Source organism: Hemiscyllium ocellatum, chromosome 31 (assembly GCF_020745735.1).
Source record: "Hemiscyllium ocellatum isolate sHemOce1 chromosome 31, sHemOce1.pat.X.cur, whole genome shotgun sequence".
NCBI classification, from domain to species: Eukaryota; Metazoa; Chordata; class Chondrichthyes; order Orectolobiformes; family Hemiscylliidae; genus Hemiscyllium; species Hemiscyllium ocellatum.
In genome coordinates this window covers 28,325,375-28,352,007 of record NC_083431.1, presented here as the reverse complement: position 1 = coordinate 28,352,007, position 26,633 = coordinate 28,325,375, and the positions used below count along the sequence as shown (strand labels likewise).

At 38.8% G+C, this 26,633-nt stretch overlaps 1 protein-coding gene across 2 annotated transcripts in view; it reads right to left on the bottom strand.

Annotated features, from left to right (window-relative positions):
• Positions 1-4,010: 4,010 nt before the first annotated feature.
• tmem248 (transmembrane protein 248) overlaps positions 4,011-26,633 on the bottom strand; it is a 39,969-nt gene continuing 17,346 nt past the window's right edge. The window contains exons 2-7 of one of the 2 annotated variants that reach the window (XM_060848221.1): positions 26,010-26,186; positions 21,838-22,123; positions 17,211-17,361; positions 11,473-11,656; positions 7,223-7,464; positions 4,011-6,072 (exon numbers count right to left, since the gene is read on the bottom strand). In XM_060848221.1, coding sequence (XP_060704204.1) covers positions 7,237-7,464; positions 11,473-11,656; positions 17,211-17,361; positions 21,838-22,123; positions 26,010-26,186 — 1,026 coding nt within the window. In that variant the 3' untranslated portion in view covers positions 4,011-6,072; positions 7,223-7,236. The remainder of the gene's footprint in view (positions 6,073-7,222; positions 7,465-11,472; positions 11,657-17,210; positions 17,362-21,837; positions 22,124-26,009; positions 26,187-26,633) is intronic. The other variant, XM_060848222.1, reaches the window with a different exon arrangement.

Sequence of the window (26,633 nt, the reverse complement as noted above, 5' to 3'; positions counted from 1 at the left end):
AATGACTCCAAGAAAGAAAAACAATTAGGTAGCAGTTGTTAGTGGTTCCTAAATAACTTCTGCCTTATGATTACCTACTCTACTCAAATTTTCCCAATTTGTATTAGGTTGATTGAACTCATCCATCAAAATAACTTATTTATATATTCTTCCCATCTCTTTACAGTAAACCATCTTCAATCAGCTAATTAACATCAGTCTCATGCTTCACAAATAATCAAATTAGGGAATATCATTAGAAATGTTAAAATAACAAGTCACTCTAAAATAAGACTGATTCCCTGTTATCCAAGAGTTGACAAGCTTAAGAGATTATAACCAATAGTTCATTATTCTGTGTATGATTTGGGGATGCCAGTGTTAGACTGGGGTGTACAAAGTTACAAATCACACAACACCAGGTTATAGTCCAACAAGTTTATTTGGAAGCACTGGCTTTTGGAGCGCTGCTCCTTCATCAGGTGGTTGTGGAGTATAAGATCATAAGACAGAATTTATAGTAAAAGTTTAGTGTGATGTAACTGAAATCATATATTGAAAAAGACCTGGATTGCTTGTTAACTCTTTTTTAGAATGAACATATTGGTTTCAGTTCTTTCATATGTAAATCACAGAACTTTTTTAAAGTTACATTCTCAAGTGGACTTTAACAATTTGTATCACATCGGCCTAGATAACACATTGAAGGTGTGAGGTGCCCTGTGTGAGAGTGTCTATGCCACAATGTTCAGACTGATTCTATTTCTAAAAATCGGGTTTACAGATTCATGCAGTTTTTGAGCAAAATAAAATTAAGCAAGTACAAATTCACCTCACAAACTTGTGTGTGTGCGTGCATGCATGTGGGTGTGTGTTGGGGTGGGGGTTATGAATGTCGAGAGAATGTATGTACGTGTAAGAGTGTAAAGGGGTAGAAGTCTGTGAGAGGGTGTGTCTGTGCGGCAGGTGTGGGAATGCACGTGTGAGTGTATGAGAGCGGGTCTGAGTGAATGTATGAGTCTGTAGGAGTATGTGTGTGGAGGAGTGTATCTGTCTGTGTGTGTGTGTGTGTGTGTGTAGTGCATTGGGGTCACCTGTAGTGTGACATGAACACAAGGTCTCAGTTGAGGCTATCCCCATGGGTACTGAACTTGGCTATCAGCCTCTGCTCAGCCACTTCTTGTTGTTGCCCGTCCTGAGGTCTGCCTTGGAGGATGGTCACCCGAAGGTCCGAGGTCAAATGTCCTGGACCGCTGGAGTGTTCTCCGACTGGGAGGGTACACTCCTGTGTGTTGATTGTTATGTGGTGTCCATTCATCCATTGCCGTAGCCTCTGCTTAGTCTTGCCAATGTACCATGCCTCAGGGCATCCTTGCCTGCAGCGTATGAGATAAACAATGTTGGCCGAGTTGCGCAAGTACCTGCCATTATACATTGGGAGGTGTCCCCACCCATACGGTGGTATCTGTGTCAACGCTGACATGTCTTGCTGCATCTACCATGACAAGGTTGTATGGTGCTGTCCTGAAAGCCAGGCAGTTTGCTACAAATAATGATCGGTTTGAGGTTTGGTGGTTGTTTAAAGGAGAGAAGTGGAAGTGTGGGGAAGGTCGTGGTGAGGTGCTCATCCTCATCGATGCGTTGCAAGCTGCGAAGAACATGGTGTCGTCAATCGGCTGCAAGACGTATCAGAGTATCGACTCGGGCAACACCATTACACGTGGGGACACGTTCCACCATGTATACAGCGAGTACTCATGCGACTCGGCTAACGTGGTCTATATCACATGCTGCAGGCAAGGATACCCTGAGGCATGGTGCATTGGTGAGCAGATGCTACAACAATGGATGAGTGGACACCGCACAACAATCACTAGGCAGGAATGTTCCCTCCCAGTCAGGGAACACTGTAGCAGTCTGTGACATTTGGCCTCGGACCTTCAGGTGGCCATCCTCCAAAGGAGGACTTTGGCACAAGCAGCAACGCGGTGACTGACAGGAGGATGGCGGCAAAATTTGGCACCCCTGGGAATGGCCTCAAATGGGACCTTGGACTCATGTCATACTACAGGTGACCCCACTGCACAATATACTCTCTCGCACTCACACACCCATGCAGACTCTCCCTCATATGCACACGTACACCCCCCTGCAACCTCACTGACACATGCACCCTCTCACACATACCCCATCTCTCTCTCACACACACACGTGCACTTACACCCATACACTCATTTACATCCTTAATCTGTCGCTCCTACATGTGCACATATATAACTTATGGGGTGAATTTGTTTTTGTAGAATTACATTTTATTTTACCCAAAACTGCATGAATCCATGTAAAACTCAAACTATAGAATTTATCAGTCTGACATAGCACTGCGATACATACAGACTTCACACCTATTGTTTAAAAAGCTATCTTGAGAATGTAATTTAAAAGTAGTTCTGGCATTTACGTATCAAAGAACAGAAACCAGCATACCCCATTATAAAAGATGAAAGTGTTAATCTAAGATTGTTTACTGCATCACATCTCCATGATACTGGACTCCTTTGGCTGTAAATTCTGTGAACATGATCTTAATCTCCACAACCAACTGATGATGGAGCAGTGTTCCGAAAGCTAGTGCTGCCAAATAAACCTGTTGGACCATAACCTGGTGTTGTGGGATTTTTAACTTTGTCCACCCAAGTCCAACACCAGCACCTCCAAGTCATAGCATTATTAATTAACTTTTGAATGCAAAGATTGCACTGACAACATTCCGAAGCATGAGGATTAAGTCTAATTTTGGAATTAACAAAATTTAAGTTAAAACATGTAGTTTACAAATTGGATTTACACCTTGCAGATACCAGTTGATTCATGGAGGTGAAATGGAAGGAAAGCAAAAGCTATCACTGAAGCATAGTGGAAACATAATCTGAACTAGGCTTTTTAAGATTTGGATGGTAACAAATCACAAGGATGGGAAGAGACAGGAGCGCAGTATTAATTGTAAAATGGGAGGTGAACAGGTTAAGTTTCAGCAGCTTGAAATGCAGATTTCTTTACTAAGCTTAAGCAGCCAGGACGAAGGGCAAGTTAGTACCTGATGTGTGGAAAGTGAGGGTGATTGACTGAATGCCGTTTAGATGGAATTCATCAGGAAGACGGGGGTTAGGGATGGGTAAGTTGGATGCGAGCTTGCTGGGACTTGGCGGTTATAGATGGAGTAGAGGCAATACTGTAATTCTAGGTCTACAAGCATCGCAGAAAAGTCACTCATCAGTTTCATCCAGCCAATTTCAACTTACATCAGCTGTCAGACTTCCTGAAGCCCAAGAAGCCTAGTTAGCCAGCATTGTGGGGAACACAAGTAATATGAGGCACACTAGCTCACTAAAAACATTTAAAAGGTGTGATTGGTGCCTGGAAAGCAGATGAGTCTAAATTCATTATCCTCCAATGAAATCCAATGTGAGGAAGTGATGTGTTGGGGTCAGGTTTATCACTTTTGATAATTTTAACATTGCTTGCAGCTTTCAATCAAGTTTATGCTGTTCGAAAACTGGACAGCTATGTACCTGTTAATACATGAGCTATTCAACTATACTAATCAATGGACCAAAGTTAATTCTTAATTTTTCTGAGGTGAAGGCTGTTTTGTGTCAAGTCCAAAGTAGAAATGAATAGGCAGATTTGCATAGATGATAATAAAATTACTGAAATTAATATTCTGCAGTTGTTGAAATTTAAAAATTGATTTCATTATGAAATTCAATAGTATTGTACATATGCACGGATTTTGGCAAGCAGTGAAAACTCTTTCTTCAGAAGCATAAGTAGTACTCCTGAATTTTTAAAAACCATGATGTGTCATATCTATGAAAAGTCCTCTAAAGATACATAAGGTTACAATTGTTATTATTGATGCAAATAGATTGCATGTGCTTATTACCCAAAGTAATGAAATACAGACAAATTCAGAAGCTGTTCAATACAGATCAACAATATAGTTCTAATTAAGGTAAATACAACACACAATCATTGGATCCTTTTATTCAGCAAAAGCATATGCAAATTTTTACCAAAAAGCACAGAAACTCCAGAAACCAGAGATTGTCATAAAATAATGTGCTATGATTACAATCATGCAACAAGACAACAAGCAACACAAGACACAAAAAGATTTCCCTTTCTAAACAAACTATGGGGCATTCTAACAGTGCTCAGGCACTTTGCAAATGAACTGAGATTGGAGGCAACATGACTATGGTTAAAAATCACATTTACAGAGGCAATCTCAGTTTATGCAATAGCTCATAATCAATACATCTCCACATTCAAATCAGGAGACTGGGGTGGAAAATAAGCGATTTCCACAGATGCACATGTATGCTATGGAATATTTAATATACCAGCCAGAAACTGCAACAAGTTGTAATTCCAATTTGGGCTGACAGACCTGTACTACATTTTAAATCAAGCCTACTTTGCACTGCATGATTTATTTGCGGTGCTGAAATGGCTTTGAACTGAATCAGGAAGGAGTAAAAAACACAATACTTCAGGCTATAAACTATTTGATCTCAGCATACTTGAGCACCAGTACAACCAATCACATGCTTAACTGAAAGTCTGTTTGGCAAAAATGAAATACATTTCATTTTCCAAACTCAAATTCTTAGTTGTCATGTAAATATTAAAATAAAGCTGCTTGGGGAAGTAAAAGTGTAATATTCAAAGTATACAAAAACAGATTTTCTTCCACATTCTTCACTGCTTTTCACCATTGTTTGGATCCATAGTTACCAGCGTATTGTCAGAAGCTTTGCTTCATTCTGGTTCAATTTTATATATAAGGTTCATTTCAAACATTAATCAATTAACTGGAAAGGGATTGAAGAACTGAGCAAAAATGAATTTTACTCCACAGAAACACAATAATAAATGTAGTTTGAAACTGAGAACTCTGACAATTTTATCAATCTTTTTTGAATATTTAAAGTGCACCAAAGCAACATCCTGGCATTGAGATCATATGGGCCACTTTACTCTTTAGGGAGCAAAGTGCCGAATCTTTCTTTTTAAGTTCTTTTATGATAGCTTTGAATTCCTTTCGTTTAACAAACATTACAAACAATGTGAATTCAACAAAATAAGCTGAGAAGTGGGTATTATTTGAAACAATTTGCAATGGCTAACAAACAAGAAAAGACAAAAATAAGGCCAGTAGAACGATGGAGGTTATTAAGGCAATTTTGTGGACCAGTTTGCACACAATACAATACATGCAACTACAGTCTGATTGAGGAAGTGGTTGGGGTGGGTAAGATGGGAGATAGGCCTAGGTGCATAAGAAAGAAAAAAAGCAAAAGAAATTGGGTACAGTATTCCAGCAAGCCATACATATAATACAGCCAACACTGGCAATTCTAAGCAAGCAATTTTGCTGGACAGCGGTATAGTAAATCACACAATGAATTCTGTCTCCATTTCCTGCAAGCTCAAGCGGTACTGAAATGCATTATAATATACATTTGTCTTCTTCAATGTTCCAAAGGTTCAATGCCTTTTCGGTCAAGCATTAACAAGAGATAATAATTGTGCTGAACTACATATACACATCAACTTCAAATACTTAACAGATCATTGGTGTCAGAAATGCAGCATATACCACTACAGCACATATTTCCAACACATTATTTACACATTTGATACACCTTACTGTTTTTTTAAAAGCGTTAAGAGTTCAAAATTCTTTGACAGAGAAAAAATGCTTCTGAAATCATGGTTAATTTTCATGAACCTTCTTTCTATACATCCAGACTGGGTAGGTAGCAAACTTTTTTGTCTTTAACTTTTTCTAAAAAAAATCGCAGTTAGCATGTGGCACAAGTGCATTGACAGACTGGTTTTGGATATATTATTACAAATATGTACAAAGTAAATACAGGCACTTAAAATGTCTTTGGTTGGAATAAACCAACTTTGCAGGACACTGGAATCAAAGTGTCAATACCCATTATTTTGGGTTCAACGTGCAAATGCTACAACCTGTCCGTTTCCAGCAATGAAGGTGATTTATGCTTCTGATAGTGCAACCTGAAGAAAGAAAGAAAAGTGACATAGAAACCAATATACAATAGTAACAAAGAGAAATTTCTGGCAAAACACAGGTCTGGCAGCACCTGTGGAGTGAAAACAGTTACATTTCAAATCCGGTGCCTCTTCTTCAGATCTGATAGCAACTAGGAAGCGATGGCTGAAGACAAGATGGCAGGAGAAAGAGGTGATGAGCGGGTAGGTGGAGATGGAACCCAGAGAAAGAGAGAGATTTGAAAGGGATAGGCAGATGGGAAAATATATATATATATATATAAAAAATGAGAAAATTATTTTATAGTAGGCGAGGACAAAACGAAACTGAATACGTGATAATGAGAAGAGGTGAAAATGGATTGGGCATACGGAAAGCAACCCATGATATGACAGGACCAAGTTACGGGGATGGGTTAAAAAGTAAATATAAAAGAATGAAATCAGGCACTCGAAGTTACTTAAATCAATGTTGAGGCTGAGAGGGCGTAGGGTGTCTCACTATAGGCTTCGTCTCACCTCTCCCTCTCCACATCCACATCCACATCCACATCCCAAACTCGTCTTCAGCAGATATACAACGTTTTCCTAGTTGCCAGGTCACTAAGCTCAAAATGTTAACTGACTTTTCCCCCACCAATGCTGCCAGACCTGCTGAGTTTTGCCAACAGTTTCTGTTTTTGCTTCAGATCACCAGTATCTAAAGTTCGTGGTTTTATTTTATACATAGTAAACTAAATTAACAACTGCTGAAAATGAGGCCTGTTTATTTGTGTAGCTCAAAATCTAAGAGTTAGTTAGGCCAGCACAGCATAAGCAGACCAAGCTTATGGTTACATAGTTTCCTTGTTAGGAAAAAGGGGAGCTTTGGAATCACAGAAGTATGGTAGCCAAGCTCTTGTAATACCAGAGCTATTCAGTAATATTCAAGGTAATATTTCCAATCTAGGTTTACTAATATGAAAGAAAAATAAAATTCTAGGGCTAATGTTCAATAACCAAATGCAGCTGACATTATCCACAAACGATACACAATAAATTGAACATTTTTAATCTTCATAATTTAAATATAAGCACTAATTAAGACACGTTAAATGTTTACAATGTTTAATTAATGCTAAAAGCTAAACTCTAGGAAAATGAAAATAATACTCACAATTATGTACTGTGTTAGTGTCTGTATTTAACAGGCATCACGATCAGAGTATAATTTCTCTTTAAATCGGGCTGAGTCACAGGAAAAGAAGGAGTTACCTTTTCTGGACAGAATTCACTATTGTTTTGTCGTATTTTCCCTGGACGTCCTTTAATAACCGCATAGCAGAATATTGTAATCACCATGACGAACAGGAAGTAACTGGTATGCATCAAATGCAAATTAATGAGTGAACGGTCATCCTGGGAATGGAAAAGATTTTTGCAGGAATAACTTTAAAGAGAAAATGACATACATCTGCATTCTTAATTTTACAAAGTTTCACTATATCTATCTTTCCCTTAAATTTGTACAATTCTTGTCAGTTGGTAGATCATTCCAAAAACTTGACCATGGTTTTGCATAAATGTAAAAATCAGTAAATTAATCCTTGGAGCTTATGCCAGCTCTTTGCTACCCAATGAATCTCACTTGTCTATTCTTTTCCCATAACCCTGTAATTTTTTTCTGTTTTGTACTTAAAGTCATAATTGAATCATTCTCCCACTCTAATAGGTAGCATAATCCAGATCACAAAAAGGAGCTGCGAGAACAGTGTTTTCATGCCACCACTGGCTCTATTGTTTATAACATTAGTTCTGTATCCTCCAGTTTCTGAACTATTTCTTACTTTGGACATTCCTTTCAAATGTCATCCTAGCACCCTCTTTAAAAAAGACCATCACCAGCTTCTCTGATCTCTCCACATAACAAGTCTTTCAACCCCTTAAATCTCTTCTGCTGCTGTACAAAGTTCTTGACATCCTTCTGAGATGGAGATGCCACAGTACATAATTGAATTGAACCCAGTACTTCAGATGGAGCATACAAAGTCTTTCAAGATGATTTAGCGTTACTTCCTTCGTTTTGTATTCTATGCATCTAATTGTAAAACCAAGGATTCAATGCATTTTCTAGAAAAATACAGCTTTCATAATTTATGCAACATTTGAAGATTACCTTTTTAAAACAATTTATATACTCCCTTTATAGTAAATACTAATCGAGTGGCATATTCTCTCTGATCCCCTATTCCTTTCTCTTTTCTATTGTTTGTATACATAACTGCATGGCCAAGCAAACAGAGGATTACTTCTCTTAAGCAAACTAAGGCACAATGACAGAAAGCTAGCCTACTCCAGTACTGGATGAGATAATGACATTGATGCACACCAACCAGAAGCCCACCAATTCTGACCAGAGGTTTTTAGGCTTGATGATTTCAAAGAATGTTCTAGCCATTGAGATGTGAGAGTTGCTGAATATTTTCACAGCTAGAGGTGAAATCAAAAGGTTAATAGCATTGAAGTAGTTACCCGGTTCTATATACTGAGGAACCCTGGCTTCATGCAGACAGAACCAAAATAAAAAGGTACTAACGGACTGTCACTGACCTGACACTTCAACTTATTTCTTTCTGCATGGGTGCTGCCAGCATCATTGTCCATTTGATTTTAAAATTTTCAGCATTTTTGTTAAACATCTGATTAGTACTTTGGAATTTTCAGTGCCTCATTAATATTGGAGGATACTGGGATTACACACATTAGCTGGCATTAAATCTGCATGGTTTATGTATGGGCCATAAAATCATTACAGAAGAGAACCTTCAGCCAATCAAGTCTACTCCATTGAAAAAACTCAACCTACAGCAGTCCCACTTTCCAACACTTGGTCCATTTCAAGTACTCATCCAACTACTTATTAAAAATTGTGGGTTTCCTGCCTTAACCACTCTCCCAGGCAGTGCATTCTATTTCCAAATTTCCTCAAATCCCTCTAAAAGCCCCACCTTTCACCTTAAAATTATCCCCCCCTTGTTACTAACCCTTCAACTGAGGGGAACAGTTGCTTTCTATGCACATCCATCAGGTCCCCTCTCAGTCTTCTCATAGCTCCTCTGCATCTCCTTCAGTGTAATCATATCCTCTCTATAGTTCAGTGAGCATAACTACATACAGCATTCCAGCTGAGAGCCGACCATAATCCTGCTCTTATAATCGATGCATTGAGCAATAAAGACAAGTGCTCAGTATGCATTTTAATTAACCTATTAACCTGTCCTGCTGTCTTCAGGGATCTGCGGACAAGCACCCCAAGATCCCTCTGAACCTCCTTATGTTCTACCATTCACTGAGAAGCCCCTTGTCTTGTTGCTTCTTCCAAACTGCCATATTTCACACAGTTAAATTTCATCTACCATTGACAAGAGCATTTGACCAACCTGTATCCTCCAGTAACTCAAGACCACCTTCCTCACTGTCAATCTCCCAATCATCGTGCCATCCGCAAACTTATCATTGCCCCCACATTTTCTTCTATAATCATTAAAATGTAATTATTACATAATTCACAAACAACAAGGGGCCCAACACTGATTTCAGTGGTATGCTGCTGGACACCAGCCTTCAGTCTTCTCCTACCACTCTCTGTTTCCTAAGACTGAGTTAGTTTTAGATCCAACTTTCCAAGTTACTGTATGCTTTTGTCATCTTTATCACTTTCCCATATGGGACCTTGTCAATGGCTATGCTGTAATCCATACCAACCACATCAAGTGTGCTAGCCACATCTGGTCACCTCCTCAAAAAAAATTAAATCAAATTTGTTTGGCATGACCTCCCACTGTCAAAGCCATGCTGACTATCCCTGATCAAACCTTGCCTCTCCAAGTGGAGATTAACTGTCTCCTTTAGAATTTTCTCCAATAGTTTCCCTATCATTGACCCAAGATTCAATGGTCTATACTCCCTGGCTTAGCACTAGCATCCTTTTTGAAAAAAGTGAAAACACATTAACTGACCTCCAATCCCAGCTCCACTGTTCTGCCCTCAAGTTACTGTTTCCAATTTACTTTGGCAAGATCATGGCATCTTTTAATAAAATCTGCCTTTCCTCAATCCAAAGCCCTAGGGCCTGTTGTCAGTTTATGGGTCTATAATGCAGTTCCAGTCATGTGATTGCCCCTTTTTATTACTAAACTCCACCCACGAAGCCTCCATTTGATGATCTAAGATATCATCCCTTCTTCCTGCAATGACCGACTCACCAATAATGCATCATCTCCATTTTTACATCCTACCCTGTCTTGCCTGAAGATCCTACACTCCAGAATGATGAATGGCCAGTGCTGCCCCCAGCCATGTTTCTGTGATGGTAACATTGCAATTTTACAAACTAATTCATCTCTCTTACCTCTTATACTCACATCATTAAAGGAGAGGTTATCTGGCTGAACTTTGTCTGCCTTTGCTCCTTTACTCAAGTGTGCTGTGTCCCTACTGTATTAACACAGTGCATCCCCTCTCCCTGCCAACTGGCCTAAATTTCTCTCAACAGCAACAGTGAACCCGTCTGCAAGGATGTTGGTCTTATTCTAATTCAGGTGCAGACCATCTCATTTGTACGAGAGCCACCTACCCTCAAAATGATTCTAGTGATCTAAAAACTTAAAACTTCTTGCACCCGTTCGTGAGATGTGCATTCACCTGCATTATTCTCTTATTTCTGCACACTCTAGCACCAAGTAAAGTTGTTATAGCTCCCAGAGGGCCATAGGCTACTTTGTCATTAGACCAAGATGACTGGTGGTAAGTTTAACCCAAGGGTCTCCAGATCGCAGGCAAGGAGCAAGATTGAGAAAACAGGGCCTTCATGGTGACCTCAACGGGTACAGAAACTGAACGTGCACTGTTGGGGTCACTATGCATTTCAAACCAGCTAACTGAGCAAACTGACATCCCTATCATTTGTAGAATTTTACAATGAGCAACATCCACTGAATAGACGCAACCCAACAGTGGTATTACCAACAACACTTATATAAAATAGTAAGTGTAAGATCACCAAGAGAAAAAAATTGAGAAGTTTTTTAAATATGAAAGACTTTATCCCATCAAAGATCATGATAGACATATCATACCATAATATGGGCCAACTAAATTTCCTCCTGAATTGCTCTTGGCCTATAATAATGAGGTAGTAGATTATACTTGAGCAAAATAATCTTAGTGAGTAAAAAAACACAAGATAAACTAATAAAACATTCCCATTTCAAATTTTTAAACATGCAAATCAAAGCAATGTATAACTTTAGGCAATGTTAATGGGTTGGCAACTTGTCACAGAGCCGTAAAGAAAACATAAGAACTATGAAACATCAGATTAATTTTGAGTTTTACATACATATAGTAAAATGATGCATTACTTACATCTGGCACAATGACTGTTAGTTTAGGATTAAGTGCATGATACACTTTCCCAATTGCTCCTTTGTAACACCAAAACGGGTTGTAATCTTGTGAATATTTTGTATTTGCATCTCGAGCTGTGGTGAAGATTTTATACCAGACAGTAGCATTGCTGAATGTTTCAGGGACACAATGTGGTGGCTGGCTGCAAAAGGAAAGTAATTTTCACATTACTTCAAATGTTAAAAACTAGTTTGAATGACATCCTCCACTTCTCTCCTCATGCCTTGCTCCTTTTCACACCATTAGGGCTGTGAGCAAAAACGTTGATAATTTCAAACTCTTGGAAAGCACGTTGTGCAAGTATGCTCTGCTCCAAAGCAGATCCTTGGCTCATGTTCTGACGCTTCATGCCAGTTTTGTTTTGTTGTTGATGGTCATTTGGTACAGCCATCCACTTCAGGGAAACAAGGAGACAGGTCACACAAGTTAAACACAAGCAGAACAGGAATCAAAATCTGTCCTGATGCCATTTATCTGAACCAAATCTGGGCCATTTGAGAACATTAGCCCCCTTAAAAAACATATCCATTTTAAAACTAGATTTTTGGTAACTTCAAAATTATCTTGATCTGGAGCCAAGCTTTGAACCAAGATCTATCACAAAGACCACCTACTTCCAGGTCTGGAGGCATCACCCTGCCTATTGTTGAAATCGCCCTTCATACTCTTGACCTTTAGAGTCAACTATTCTACTGCAATTCCGTCCAACTTCTCAATTTTCATTTTAAAAAAAACACTCCTCAAATTTCAAGTCTCTGTATTCTTCCCAACCCTACCAACTGCTGCTCACCCTCTGCTCATTGATCTATATTTGATCCAGGTCCACAAACACTTCAACTTAAAATTAGCTTGTTAAATCCATCCATGGGCTTCCCATCCTAATCTCATCAACCCTTCCGCCCTCAAAGAACTTTGCATCTTCCAAATTTAGTCAATTGTGCACTCTCCACTGTTCACCACAACATAGGTTAGCACAGCCCTTCCGGATGGAATGATTGCTAAGTCTGGTTTCCTTATCTCTTCCTTTAAACGACTTCCTAAATCCTGCCTTTTTGAACAAACCTTTAGTCTCCCAACCTTATGCTTCCTTCTTTAGTTCAATGACAACTATTGTCTGATTGCTTAGTGAAGTACCCAGAGATGTGTTTACTACATCAATGACATTTTATTAATGTAAGTTGCTGTTGTTAAAGGACTTAAAACTTAAATAAGGAGATTATGATTTTCCAGATCAAGAAATAAATAAGATGTACTCTAAAACAAAAGCAAAAAGACATTCCACATTAAAAGATTAACTAGATGTTAGAAAGTTGCCCTTCGTTAATTACGTTGCATTACTCATACTGTTCACTATTCGTCAATCATATTCTACTAAGTGTTTCAGAAAAATAAACTATTTACAGACATGGAAACAGCTTCTTGAGTCCAACCATTCATGCAGAACACAATCCTAAACTAAACTGGTCTCACCTGCCTGCTCCTGGCTCACATCCCTCAAAACTTTTCCTATTCATGTAGTTATCCAAGTATCTTTTAAACATTGTAACTTCTTTGCCCACTTCCTCAGGAAGCTCATTCCACACGCAAATCACCCTCTGGGACAAAATTTGCCCCTCATGCCTATTTTAAAAATCTCTCTCCTCTCACATCAAAAATATGCCCCCTAGTCTTGACATCTCCCATTTTGGTGAAAAGACACCAAGCATTAACCCTATTTATACCCCTCATGATTTTTATAAAATTCCATAAGATCACCTCATTCACTCCAGTGGAAAACTATCCAGCCTTTCCGTATAAATCAAACCTTCCATACCGAGCAACATCCTGGGAAATCTCTTCTGAACCCTCGCCAGCTTAGTAATAACTTTTTCCGAGAACTGGGGAACCAGAACTAAACACAGTACTCCAGAATATGTCTCACCAACGTCAGAGTCATAGAGATGTACAGCAGGGAAACAGATCCTTCGGTCCAACTCATCCATGCCGACTAGATATCCCAACCCAAACTAATCCACCTGCCAGCACCCAGCCCATATCCCTCCAAACTCTTCCTATTCGTATAAGCATCCAGATGCCTTTTAAATGTTGCAATTGTACTAGCCTCCACCACTTCTCAACATAATTTTCCAACTCCAATATTCAAAGGACTCAGCGATGAAGGCAAGCTTGCTTTTTAATCTTTTTAACCATCCTGTCTATATGTATTACAAACTTTGAAGAATTATGTACTTGAATCCCTAGGTTCCTCGGTTCTGCAACACTACCCAAGGCCCCATCATTTTTGTATAAATCCTGCCCTTGTTTACTGTATCAAAATGCAATACCTCTCACTGATCCAAATTGACTCATATAATCAAGATCCCTTTATAATTTTAGACAATCTTCTCCGTTGTCTAGTATGCCACCAATTTTGGTGTCACCCACTAACTTACTAACCATGACAAACAAGAGAGGACCCAGAACCCAAACATGTGGAACGCCACTGGTGCCAGGCCTCTAGTCCGAAAAACAACTTTCTACCATCACTCTGTATCCTGACAGTAACTTAATCATGTGTCCAATCGGCATGCTCACCCCGAATCCCGTATAATCTAACTTTCCAAATTAGTCTTACTATGCAGAACCTTGTCAAAAGGCTTTACTAAAATCCAAGTAAACAATGTCTGCTGCTTTGCCGTCATCAATCTTTTCATTGCAACCGTTAACGTAGCTTTTTTGGTTGCATTAGTGGTATTAAAATGTTTTCATTTTTAATTCCAAGACAAACGAGACATACAAATTCCCTCAAAATGCATCACGTTTCCTATCGATGTATGACCATGCAGCCATTTGTAAGACTCGTGCACTTCAATTGTTCTCCACTATGTGTCATCTGCTTCCATTTGAACCTGCCATGCACAGAGGTTAGAGGTCACGCAGAAGAAACAAAAATTTGGAGAACATTGCTGCAAAGTACATCAAATACAGGGTCACAGATGTGCATAGTTATAACCTATAACAAATTATGAACTGTATTTATTGGTTCTTCCATAACAGCTTTCAAGAAAATAAAAAGTATTAGCAACAAGTTATTTGCTAGACCAACAGAATGGGGAAAATAAAAGACCAAGTTATGGAGACACATTCCAGGTAGGAAAGAAAATCTTTACAAAGGATGCATTAACTCCTTGGAGGGCCATAACAATAATAAGTAAGCAATTTGTTTAAGTTACAGAATATGGGCGGCACAGTGGCAGAGTGGTTAGCACTGCTGCCTCACAGTGCCAGAGACCTGGGTTCAATTCCCATCTCGGTGTGGAGTTTGCACATTCTCCCAGTGTCTGTGTGGGTTTCCTCCCTGGTGCTCCGGTTTCCTCCCACAATTAGGTGAATTGGCTATGCTAAATTGCCTGTAACATTAGGGGTAAAGGAAGGGGCTACTCTCCAGATGGTCGGTGTGGACTTGTTGGGCCGAAGGGCCTGTTTCCACACTGTAAGTAATCTAATCTAAATCTCTGCTCAAATAGGTTGTCCAGCTACACCAACTATTTGAAGAACCTTCAGTTTAAGAAAAAAAAGTAAAACAAGATCTGTAGAATAAGTTTAATTCAATTGACTGAGCTGATCACATTTTAACCTTAATGTCAGAACATTGTAGGTTCAATTCCAAGGTTTCAGAATAGTCCAGGTGGCACTTCAACAGCAAACAGAGGAAGCCTGATTTGCTGGAAGTATCATCTTTTAAATGAGATCACTACAGCACCACCTTCAGGTACTGCAGTGTACCTGTGTGTACAAACTGCACTTGGTTCCTGAAACTCAGCAGTGATTACACTTGAACAGCTCATTTGATAAGATTCGGAAGACCCTGATAACAAAAAGGGGAGTTAAACAGCAATTGATTTACTTTTCTCAAAAGAAACAATACATAAGGGAAATTAATTTTCTCTAAGCAATTGCTTCTGAAGCAATAAATAATTAGGAGGCTCTGGTTTAGTTTTCGTTATCATATAATGTGTGATATTCTTCAAGCAAGGTCACGAATCCCAAATGCTGTAGTCAATCCAGAATGGAGATTAGGTTTAATTTGGCATGTAAATTGGTTTTTCTATGGGAGCCAAGGATCGGAATCGGACGATTGAATGGAGAAGTATACTTAAGCCAATTTCATTGAATTGTACTAATGGGTCCTTCTGAAACTTATCTAAATGGATTCTGCTGCATAAAAGGAAACTATTTTCTGTACAAAAGGATTCATCAAATAGAAGAGGGGGTAGAGTTAAGGCATTAATATTTCAACTCATGGAATAGTATAATACTAAAACTGTAAACAATGCTGACAGTATGACGATGCAGTAAAGTGATGTGATGTTATCAGGACAACCTTATTATGTAAGAATCCTGGCCATAAAATAATCATGTCTTCACATAAATTTACCCTGTACTTCATTTGATGGTCTTCTCTCTTGAATACATCAAGAATCTTCGATTCAATTTTATGAATGGCAGACACCCTTATCCATGTCACACAATTAGTCCCTATTTCTGTTATCACAACTGTGGGTATGAGAGGGGTAATCAATTGTGGAAGGGAGAGAAAGTGACTTTATTTTTATTCTCACCACTAATCCATAGATATGCGTTTAATATAATAGCAGTCAGAAATGGGGACTATGAGTCGTATTTTTCCTCCATAATCCTGAGCTCACTTATTACTGCTCAGCTAGACTCAGCGTACTTTGCACCAGACAGAATTCTGACCAGATATAGTTCTTCTTTTTGTGGCTCAACTATTCACTACAAAACCCAAATTCTGGTGATTCTGAAAACTGGGAAGAAAATTAAATTTCTAAAAATTCTTAAATGGTTGCTAAAAAATTTGGTAACTGTACTACTGGATAACTTGATTTGGAGGTGCCAGTGTTGAACTGGGGTGTACAAAGTTAAAAATCACACAACACCAGGTGATAGTCCAATAGGTTTAATTGGAAACACTAGCTTTCAGAGCGAGGCTCCTTCATCAGGTGATAGTAGAGTATAATCCTTATACTCCACAACTAACTGATGATAGAGCAACGCTCCAAAAACTAGTGCTTCCAAATAAACCTGTTGGATTATAACCTGATGTTGTGTGATTTTTAACTGGATAACATGGAAGATTTACCATTCCCAATACCAAAGCCAAACACCAAACTAAATATGCACTCTCTCACACAAAGTATAGTTATGGACAATACCACTAGCTGGTAGGGAGGTTGACAAGAAAGAGTATAAATCACTGGCATCAAATGCAGATTAATTCATCTGATTGAATGAATTAATTACCAAATTAATTCGAGTTTGAATGAAGCGTCTGCATTAGCTATCAGTGCAAATATTCTCTCACATTCACCCTACACAATATATTCACTCCTAGTTCAAAAATACCAGGTAGGTTAGAAAATAAAAATAGGTAAATACAAAGACTGCAGATGCTGGAAACCAGATTCTGGATTAGAGTGGTGCTGGAAAGGCACAGTAGGTCAGACTGCATCTGAGGAGCAGGAAAAATCAATATTTCGGGCAAAAGCCCTTCATCAAGCCCGAAAAGTCGATTTTCCTGCTCCTCAGATGCTGCCTGAACTGCTGCGCTTTTCCAGCACCACTCTAATCCTGGAAGATAAAAATACCCTACACACCCCTTTGAAAATCCCAATCACTTCCAGAATAATACTCACACGGTGACAGGAAAAACATTAGTTGCAGCTGTAATGGTCATGCATGTCGTGTAAACCATCTGTTCACACTGGCCATGGAGTACACATTCATCGGAATTCCAGAAAGTTGGCAAAGTGAATGTAATATTCATTTCTTCATGTGACTCATGCCCTATAAAATAGTCACAATGTATTTTTAAAATCACAGTCAATGAACATTTTAGGGTGCACTGAGTGCTCAAAACATGCTATTGGGGACATTACAATAAAAATCAAAAGTCATATCTTCCTGGAGAGATACTCAGTATTATAGCAAAATTGATTGTTAAAAATGGATCTGTTCACTTTATAGATTGTTAAGTTAGTAATAAATATTAGTTCTTCACATCAGAAGTACAACATGCAATAAGGCATGCCACAAGAAATAATCAGATCTGCTATTCACAAATTTGATTGAACAAACTATTCAGCAATAAATATTGCTTTTTAATCCAATTCACAATAAGAATTTTCTCATTTTCATATTCAATCTGTAGCGAGTAGTAAAATTGAATTATTTAAAACATCACACAAAACATATTAGAAGTGCAACTGCACAAACATAATGGTATCAAATAAAATACAACAATCAAAAGCAAAGTACTACATATTTCCATCTCCAACACCTACTCTCAGTCAGCCTTTTGAAATTCATATTTGTGGTTTATTTAATTGCCAGTGTCCTGGGAATTGAGAGTGTGGTGCTGGAAAAGCACAGCAGGTCAGGCAGCATCCAAGGAGCAGGAGAATCAACGTTTCAGGCATAGGCTCTTCATCAGAAATCATGAACGATGAAATTCCTGATGAGCGGCTTATGCCCGAAATGTTGATTCTCCTGCTCCTCGATGCTGCCTGACCTGCTGTGCTTTTCCAACATCACACACTCACTCTGAGCTCCAGTATCTTCAGTCCTCACTTTCTGCTTGTGTTTTAAGAATGCAAGTCTGACATTTTTAACCAATGTATACTCTAAAGCTAATCCGAAACAAATCTTTATAATTTTCACCAAGGATGTGTACTGTAGAAAACACCAAAGCCACTAATACTTCAAAGAGTCAGTATCAGGTTCTTGCAACATTACCAATTTGACAAACTTCCTATGATGAAGCAACTGTAACTGGAAATTTAAAACTATTACAAAAGTTGTTTATTCACAGCTAATATCACAGTGGGAGGCAGAGTAATAGACATTATGTTTCCTTGGAGTACGCAGGTGATTCATGACCCTTGTAACTATTTTTTTGCTGAGCTACGAAACAGTGACTAAAAGGACAATTTGGATGCAGCCTGTTTTGGATGTTTGTTTTGCAACTGTGTCGCTTACAGGAACAAATGGTTGTACACACAGATGCTGAGCGGAACCTTCAACAAGATATAGATTAAGACATTTGCAGAACAGAAGGTGACTATTCAGCCCATCATGTTCACACCAGTCAACAAAGATATCACCACACTCATCCATTTTAAGCTCTTGACCCATAGCATGGAGGCTGTGACAATGCAAATGAACACCTAAATACTTCAAGTGTTACAAATGTTTCTGAATTTACCACCCTTTAAAAGCAGTTCCAGAATCCCAGCAGCCTCTGGGTGAAAAACATTCTCTTTGCCTTCTAAACCTTACCTTAAATCTATGCTCTCTGGTTAGTAACCCTTCTACTAACAAAAAAAAAACATGCTTTCCTATCCTTAAATGAAACAAAAGTGAGGATATTTTAAATCGGAAGCAAACAACTTCGAGAAACTCGGGAGGCCTAGCTGGCTCACAGAACTCTAAACATGAACGTTATTCTTTCCACAGATGCTACCAGGTTTGCCGAGCTTCTCCAGCAATTTGCTTTTGTTTTCTTTACTACTCACTCTATCCGCAGCCCTCAAAACCTTAAACATCTCTATTGGGTCCCTTCACAACTTTAACTGCTCCAATGAAAACAATCCGGGCCAATCTAAATCTTTTCTCATAACTCAGACCCTCAGCCCAGGCAGCAACCTGATAAATATTCTCTGCAACCATTCTAGTTCAATCACATCATGCTCACCCGAACTGTAAACAGTACTCCAATTGTGGTCTAAACAAGTTTTATAGTTCCAGCACGCCCATCTTCCTCTTGTATTCTAAAGCTCAGCTAATAAAGACGAATATCCCACATTCCTAATTAACCATATTATCTACCTGTCTTGCTATCTTCAGTGATTTATGCACATGCACTAGGTTTCTCTCATCTTCAGTACCTTCAGGCACAATGGTTAGCATCGCTGCCTCACAGCACCAGGGACCAGAGTTCAATTCCACCCTCAGGAGGCTGAAGTTTGCACATTCTGCCCAAAGGTGCTGCTCCGGTTTCTCTCTCAGCCCAAAGATGTGCAGGTTAGGTGGATTGGTCATGGGAAATGTAGGGTTACAGAGATGGGATGGTTGGGGAAGGATGCTCTTCGGAGGGTTGGTGTGGACTCAGTGGGCCAAATGGCCTGCTTCCACAGTGTAGAGATTTGAAGACTCCAAGATCCTGCCATTTATTGTGTAATTCCTTGATCTTGTTAGCCCTCTTGCCTCTCTCTTACCTGAGCTTCTAAAAATAGACTCCTACAATCTTCTATTAAGAGCTAACTTACTTGCAGATTTCATCTTCCCCTCCCCCATACTACTTCTAAACTGTCTTTGCTTAAAAGATTCCCCAGTCCTCTGGCTTCCCACTGATCTTCACCTCATTGTATGTTTTTCCATTTGCTTTTATGCTGTTCCAGACTTCCCTTGTCTGCAATGACTGTCTGGTCCTCCCCTTAATATGTTTCTTCTACCTTGGTTTGAATTTCTGCTGCATCTTCCAAATTATCTCCAGAAAACAACTTTATTTTCACTTGAATGGCAAAGGATGAGAGGTGACTGGATGGAAGTTTCCAAAATTATGAGACTCAGTCTTTTTGTCCCAGGATAGGAATGTCAATTACTCGGGGATGTACCTTTTTTTATAAAAGGGCATAAGTTTAAAGGAAATGTGAGAGGCAAGTTTTTTTTTAAAATATAGAGGGTGATAATTGCTTGGAATGAACTGGTGGAGGAGGCAACATCGAAATATCTTGACAGATAAATGAACAAGGGAATATAGAGATATGGAGCACGGAGGCAAAAGGTTTTAGTTTAGAAAGGCATCATATATGTTGGCACAGTATTGGTGGACACAAGGACCTGTTCATGTGCTGTACTGTTCTTTAAATTCTTAATTCCTGGAATTGCTACTCCACCATCTTTTCTGTTAGGTTGCCCTTCCAATCAACTCCGGCTAGCTCCTGCCTCACGTCTTTGTAGTTATCTTTACTCAATTGTAACACTGTTACATCAGATTCCAGCTTCTCCCCCTCAAATTGCAGAATGAAGTCTATCATATTGTCACTGCCTTCATTTTAAGCTCCCTAATCAAGACTGCCAGATGACATAGCAAATCCAGAAAGGCCACAAGCTGCTTCAGAAAATCTTGCGGACATTCCACAAATTCCTTTTCTTGGGATCTGCTAACAACTCGATCTTCCCAGTACATCTATCATATGATAATCCCACGATCATCAACGCTTTTCTTTCATGTCTTTCCTATCTTTTGATCTTTTTTCTGCCCCACATTCTGACTACGGTTAGAGGGTTCTTGCGCCATCTCTCCAACATTCATCTGCTCTATCCTTCTACGCCTATATTCACTACTGCGTGACACCAGGAGGATATCTAGAGATTGCTACCTTATTCGATTTCCTATGTACCTCAATAAAGTCTACTTGCAACATCTCATTTTTTTCCCTCCTGGATCATTGATCCCAATATCAACCACTACTTCCGATTGTACACCTGCTTCTTTCAGAATTCCCCTGCAGCCGTTCTGTGGCATTCCTGACCCCAACACCCAAGCGTTGACATATTATCCTAGAGTTATAACAACTGAAGTATCTATCTATTCTACTCATTAACAAGCTCTCTACTTCATTAATAAGCCCCTCCACACTTCTGCTTCCCAAGTAGCTAGATTATCCACAGCGCCATGACTTGGCTGTGGCTGGTCTCCACGAAGGAACCATCACTATCATAGTCTAAGACTGAAAAATGTTTGCAAGTGAATGGCACTTGGGATATTTCCTCACTGACTATCCAGCCCCCTTGTTCTGTCTGGAAATCAATCATTTAGTCAGCCAGTTCTTAAACTGTACTTACAATCTTTAATTACAAGCAACAAGAAGTTTATTTAATATAGGAGGAAACATAGTTAAAAAGGCAACTATTTGCCTAAAATTCTGGAAGTAAATGGTAAAATATTTGCATAGATTATAAAGTAATTTTTTTGTGGAAATTAAATTCATTGAAATTAAATCAGTCAATACAATAAGAATACACAAAACCTGAAATCATCCAACAACTGAATTAATGGGATAAAGAAAGCTGTGCAAAATTATAAATGAACTGAAACAAATTAAAGTTTTAAAATTCATTTGATTCCGAATTTTTAAAAACATTACAACATTGAACTGTGGAAGAGAAGGAAAAAAGGCAAGCCAATAATTTAAGATTAGAGAAATAAGGTTACAGCACTACAGTTCATCAGGACAGAACACATTGCAGTTTCTTTACCTGTCAGCCCGATCTGATGTCCAAATATAGTTGCACTAAGGTGTGTAATATTGCGAGAGTATCCACCAAAAGGTTTTAGAGGATCCAATGTGAGTGTTATAGAAACAGAAATATTTATTGGTCCAGGATCTTCCAGAACTGATGGGGATTGTGTGGAAGATCGCATTTGTCCACTCGTTACTGTGCTCTCTGGGGTGGTTGTTTCATTAATGAGGTGCTTTAAAGTTTCATTCTCAGATATACACAAGTCCAGATCATTAAATCTCAATAGGAAAGTGTTCCAGTCCTATCAGGAGACAAAAAAAGTGTTTATTTTAAAATCATAATTTTAGTGCTTCATCTTTTTAAAAATATTGCAATAACAATCACAATCCACTTAGTAACAATGATTTTGATTGATTCTGTCACCATTAACCACTACCAGAATTAATCTTCTAAACTCCAATGAATTAGGAAAGTGTAAGGGGAGACTTAGTAGAGACATACAAGATAATACATGGCTTGGAAAGGGTGGATGCTAGGAAAGTGTTTCCGTGAGGCGAGGAGACTAGGACCCGTGGACACAGCCTTAGAATTAGAGGGGGTCAATTCAGAACAGAAATGCGGAGACATTTATTCAGTCAGACAGTGGTGGGTCTATGGAATTCATTGCCGCAGAGTGCAGTGGAGGCCGGGACGCTGAATGTCTTCAAGGCAGAATTGATAATTCCTTGTGACATCAAGAATCTAAGGGCTACGGGGAGAATCCAGGTAAGTGGAGTTGAAATGCCCATCAGCCATGATTGAATGGTGGAGTGGACTCGATGGGCCGAATGGCCTTACTTCCACTCTTATGTCTTATGGTCTTATAATAGATATACTCAAATAGCACCTTGGATTTTTGAAAAAATATCCTTAAGTGGTGGTGAGCTTCTTCAACTGCTGCAGTCTAAGAGACGCAGACATGCCAACAATGCTATTAGGGGAGTTCCAGGATTTTGTTGTGCGCCTTGGAGGAAAACTCGCAAGTTGTTGTCCTTCCAAGTGGCCAAAATCTTGGGTTTAGTAGATATTGCCAAAGGTGCCTTGATGACCTGCTGCATCAATGGTGGAGGAAGTGAGTTTTGAAAGTAGTCAATGGTTTGCCAATCGTGCAAATTGCTTTGTACTGGATTGTGTCAAATATCTGGACTGTTGTTGAAATTGTACCCATCCAGTAAGGCAGAGTGTTATATCACACTCCTGACTACATGATATAGAGGCTTCATGAAGCCAGGTGGTGAACTACTTACTGCAAAATTCACAGCCTCTGACCTGCTCTGTAGCACCACAGTATGAATATGGCTTACCCAGTTTGTTTTCTGGTTATTAGTAACCTCTAGGATTTTGATAATGGGGGATTTAGTGATGGTAAGAGAATTGAAAGTCATGGAGAAATTATTAGATTGCCTCCTGTTGGAGATAGTTGTTGCCAGGTACTTATGTAGCATAATGTTAGTGGGTGGCACAGTGGTTAGCACTGCTGCCTCACAGCGCCAGAGACCTGGGTTCAATTCCCACATCAGGTGACTGGAGTTTGCACATTCACCCAGTGTCTGCGTGGGTTTCCTCCGACAGTCTGAAAATGTGCAGGTTAGGTGAATTGGCCATGCCAAATTGCCCATGGTATTAGGTGTAGCGGAATAGGTTTGGGTGAGTTGCAATTCGGCGGGTTGGTGTGGACTTATTGGGCTGAAGGGCCTGCTTCCACACTGTAAGTAATCTAATGTCACTTACTACGCATCAGCCCAAGTTTGAATGCTGTCTAGAGCCAGAAACATGTGGATTATAGAAAGATTTTCATAGTCATTTCATTGATTCGAAGGATGTATAAAAAAGTTTGGTCAAGGAGGTGCATTCTGGGAACTGGAATGAGGAAAGGCAGAGAGGTTTGAAGAGGTAATACCAGAGCATAAGGTCATAAATGTCTGAAAACAGTGTTAATGCTCGTGAAACACAAGCGAGAGAATTGGAGAATGCTACAGACATAGGGAGACATACATACATAAAGGAATTCAAAGAGAACAAGAAACTTTATAAATTTAAACAGTTAGGAAAACGGAATTCTAGCATGTGAAACCTGGTGTGAGACAGGATACAAACACTGATTAAATGAGCTAAAATATGCAGAGATTAGAAATTAAGTGAAATGTTAGCAAATTTCAAGTCTACATATAAAATCATGGAAGGAGGTTTCTCTGTAAGGGCTTCAGCAGACACATATGGGAGCTTTTTATGGGCAAAATGACACTTTTTTTTAAAAGAAAAGGCATATAGAATATCAGAAGAGCTCACAAGTTGCAAATGATCAGTGAATTTAAAAAAAAATCCAAGGTCAACCTTTATCTTAATTGATCAGTTGAAATTAACAACTGCCAAGAGGGAGAGAATAAAGGAGACTGGCCACTAACCAAAGGTCTATTAAATGTGTGAACAAACTCTTCAGAAATGTCAGGCAACACACATGAAAAGTAAGAATCAAAATGCAGACAACAATATGCAATGACTTGTTGATGCTTCCTCTTCCCAAGACTTCTCATATCCATGTTGTTAAAATATAGTCTACTCTTGAAGTTTTATTTTCCATTAAACTTGGCACACTATCAAAAACGGAACACTTCAGTCAACACGAGATCATCATTATCCTTTGAGGTGCGTACAGTAGGCTTCCTTTGTTCAAACAATTTGACTACAAAACCCTCTGAAGCACTCTCTGCCAGAGCCGGGACAGCAGCTTCAGTTTTGATTTCTAAAGGTTTACATTTAGTACTTACTTTTGAATAACTGCCATTTGTTTTATTAAGATGATGCATATTTTGAATTGAGAAAATTATGCTGATCTCAACATATTTGACAAAATACTATTGGACAATACTTACAATAAAATCATTTCTCACCAAAACTAGCCAAGACTTAATCAAAATCATTTAGCTTCAATGCCTTTGAAGGAAACGTCAACCAAGGTCTCATCTTTCCTCTCAAGTGGTTGTAAAAGATCCCATGGCGCTATGGGATGAAGTACAGGGTATTCTCATTGTACTACAGGAAAGACCATCACAACAGATCTTCATTTGTTGGGACTCCTTGCTACGTGCAAATTCAAAGGCCCATTTCTCTCAAAGTGGGGCTAAACTTCAAAATTTATCCCCTCATTGTGAAGTACTTAGGGATGGAATGAAGCTGTGAATGTGTCATAATAAGAAGTTCTATTTAAAATGTTTTTCTCACTTCTGTGACTATTCTTTTGTAAACCTGACAGCAGATGCATACAATTTAATGCACAAACAAATGAAGTATTCAAAAAAAATCACTGCGCTGCCAATTATGAGGTGGCATGGTGGCTTAATGGTTAGTACTTCTTCCTTACAGGATCAGGGACCCAGATGCAATTCTAGCCTTGAGCAGCTGTCTGTTTGGAGTTTCAAGTTCTCCCTGTGTTCTAGTTTCCACCCACAGTCCAAAAATGTATACATTAGGTGGATTGCTCATAGTGTCTAGAGATGAGCAAGCTAAGTCAATTAGCACGGTAAATGTAGGGTTATGGAGACCGAATAGGGAATTGGGCCTGGGTGTGATGCTGTTCCAAGGGGTGGTGCGGAGTCAAGGGGATAAATAGCCTCTTTATGTTCTGTCGGGATTCTATCATTTTATGATGCCATTTAGCTAGTAATACTACTAATTAATAATAACTAGTTAACTAATACACTTAGGTTTGTGCTTTTACCTGACAAAAGAGATTTTCATGAGTTCTACTACAGATTAACACAGGTTGAGGAAGTAAATGACAATAACTGGAAGGTTTCTAGAACATGGCGTTTTGAGAAGGAAAAATGCTGTTTATATTTTAAAATATAGTGACCATTCCTCTTATAGTGCGCAAAAGAGAAGGCAGAAATACTTAGCAAACTAAATGCCATTACAGCTGTTTTTGTCGACTTAAAGCAACGTTTGCAAGCATAGTTGTTTTTACCTCCAAGTGACTAAATACATCTTATCCACTGATTTCAGAACAGAAGTGACACTACAGTACATTTACAGTTGGAATCTATGTAAACAGTATCTATGTTCTGGTAAAAACCTAGAGCTTTAATCATGACAAACATTTTTTAAAAGCATTATTTCATACAGTAAAAAAAGGAGGAAAGAAACAATACCTCCGTCATTTCTGGAGACTTTATTTCCTTTATTTTGAAAAAGTAACCCAATGTCAGGAAAGCGATGGCCATTGCACTGACACTAATCATAAACACCACAAGTGGAGGACGGTTGCTTATGTATACCTTCAAGTTCTCAAGTGGATGGATAGTAAGCATGGTTCCCATCAAGTAAACCTGCAAAACAAATCACTTTTTAAAGTTGGATACAACAATGGATTTGATCATCTAGCAACAGACAAGGTTTCCTACAATTGACCTGCTATTTTGCAATTAGGAATGAAAAACCCAATGCTATTAAATATTTTTTGTTGTTTGATTCACATCAAACACACAGCTATCACTCTAAACCAAAACATCAAACTCAAAGCTCCAAGACATTTAAACTTTATGTTATTTGCAGTTTACAGTCCAATTTACTATCAGTCACAATTCATTCAAAAATTCATAACACAAAAATATTCTTGCTAATACAATGGTCAACAAATCAAAATTCTTGCCCAAAGTTGCAATGATTGCATATAGCAATTACAAAACTAAAAATCTAGCCTCAAACATTAAGAACATTTCCAGAAAATAAAGCATCCAGTAGCTATTTTGATTTGCCAAATCAGTCTCCGCCCA